Genomic DNA, 2168 nt, shown 5'->3' on the forward strand with positions numbered 1-2168 from the left:
CCCCGCCCTCCCTGCAGCCATTGCCCCTGCCCGCTCCTCCGCCACTGGCCCCTGCTTGGGCGCCCAGCTCCCCGCCCCTCCACACCTGCTGACCGAGCTCACGGCCATCCTCTCGCCGGTGTCCCGGGCTAGCACATCCAACTTCTGGCCCAAACGGCCGCCCTGGCCCGGTGTCTGTCCCCTGGTGGGGACCTGCTGGACGCCGGGCCACCGCTGCACTCGGCCCTTGGCATGATCTACCCGGAGGCCACCGAGCCCGGGGCCCTGGCCGTCGCCTCGTCGGCCGACCTGCTGGCGGAATTTGACGATGAGTTTGAGGATCTGGCTTCCCTGCTACCGGGGTTCCCCTTCAGCCTGCCTCCAGGGGCCGGGGACACCATGCGCCGGCAGGCGGCCGCCGCCATGGCGGCGGCCACGGGAACACCGCCTCCGGCGGACCCCGCCCCGGCCTCGGTGCCGGGGTCGCAGCAGTCGGCCAGCGAGTATGCCCATGCGCTGTCGACACTCATGCTGGTGCGAGCTGCTCTCCGCCCCTCGGCCCACATGCCAGGCTGGCTTGCTTTGCTGCGGACCTGCCCCGCTCCCCTCCCCTTCCTTCATGTGCACACACACACACACACGCACGCACGCACACGCACACGCGTGCGAAGCACCCACCTGGGCCGTCTGACACCGCCATCACCCATGGACACACCCGCCAGCGTGACATCACCGAGAGCCGGGCCCTGCTGCTTCGGCCGCCGGCCATGGCCGCCGAGGCGGCGCTCGCCCTGCTCCGGGAACAGGGCCGCTCCGGGCCAGCGGCCGCCGGCGACACATGCATCTTCCAGCAGCTGGCCGAGCGCTTCCAGGACCTGTATCCACACCGGCCGGGCTCGCCGCCGGCCGATGACCAAATCGCTCGCCTGCCCCAACGAGCATGCACCCTCCCGGTGGCCGGGACCCCCTCCCCCAGCCAGGGCCGGACCGATGCCGGGGCGTTTGCCGACCGGCTGGGGTACCTGCGCTATGTGCCGCTCGGGTCCTTCGACCTGTCCAAAACCTGTCTCCACAACCGGGCTCTCTGTCTGCTGGATCGCGTGCTGGCCCTTTTGGCGCTCCTCTCCACCGGACGCCAGACCCACGAGTGGCACTTCCACTCGCGGGCCTGGGTGCCGGATCTGCTGCTCGGTGCGTTGCCCGGGTGTTCGTGCCGGTGCATATGCTGTCCCCCCCCCCCCCCCCCCCCGCCCCTCCTTCGCCCTCCCATGGCATGGGACTCACCCCGACCACCCTCGGCCCTCGGCCCTGGCCCCCTGGGATGCTCGTGCATTCGCCCTGACCGCCATCCACAGACAAACCCCCCTCGCGGGACATCTTTCACAACTCCGAGGATCAGTGCGTGAAGCCGCCTGCCCGTGTCCTTTCCTCCTGCCCGGCCTCCGCCTGTTGGCCCTGCCCGCGGGGCCTCCCCATCTTACCTGCTCCTCGACATAGTCTGCTGGCCTTTGGCATCGCGCGCCTGGGGTGCTCTTTCTCGGCCTCCCAGGCGGCGGCCTCCTCCCTGCGCAGCCTGTATGCCCCCTCGCGGACCATGAACCAACTGAACAGCCGGATGAAGAATGTCCGCGCACGGGTGTCGCGACTGATCCGGGCGCACCATGGGTCGGCCACATCCGGCCCGCTGGCCGTTCAGTCGGGCGAGTGGGCCCTCTTCGTGCGTGTACTTGTGCCCTGTTTGCGCCCGCTGCTGGGGCGGCAAATGGCCTCGGCCTTGCTTTGCCCGGTCTGCCTGTTGCTGCTGCTGCTGCTGTGGCACCCGCACTCACATTCCCTGGGCCCTTGTCTGTCGATGGCCCCAGCGCATCGACCGTGCCCTGAAGGATTCCGTCCTGGCCCCGTCGGAGGACTCGCTTGAGTGGGCCCACTGCCCGGCGAGCGGGTCCTGCCCTGCGCCTGGGGCCCATTCGGCCGCCACCTTCCAGCACCCGGGCTTTCCGGGGGTCATCTTGCCGAGTCCCCTGACCTCCTCCAGCAGGGCGGCCCTGGCCCGGCACCTGGTGAGCCTGATCGACACATATATGCCGCCATTGCCGGCCCATCTGCGAAGCCTCACCTTCGAAGGTGCGTATCTTGGGCATGCCTCCGCGCCCTGGGACAGCCGAACAGACTGCCGGCCAGGGGCGGAG

General features: G+C 70.2%; 1 protein-coding gene across 1 annotated transcript in view; it reads left to right on the forward strand.

Moving 5' to 3' along the window:
• Positions 1-231: 231 nt before the first annotated feature.
• H696_04728 (hypothetical protein) overlaps positions 232-2168 on the forward strand; it is a gene marked incomplete at both ends in the record, with an annotated part of 7944 nt that continues 6007 nt past the window's right edge. Inside the window, 5 exons of the mRNA XM_009498591.1 lie at positions 232-513; positions 702-1170; positions 1335-1377; positions 1477-1696; positions 1842-2039. Of these exons, the coding sequence (XP_009496866.1) occupies positions 232-513; positions 702-1170; positions 1335-1377; positions 1477-1696; positions 1842-2039 (1212 nt within the window). The remainder of the gene's footprint in view (positions 514-701; positions 1171-1334; positions 1378-1476; positions 1697-1841; positions 2040-2168) is intronic.

Source organism: Fonticula alba, assembly GCF_000388065.1.
Source record: "Fonticula alba strain ATCC 38817 unplaced genomic scaffold supercont2.8, whole genome shotgun sequence".
NCBI classification, from domain to species: Eukaryota; order Rotosphaerida; family Fonticulaceae; genus Fonticula; species Fonticula alba.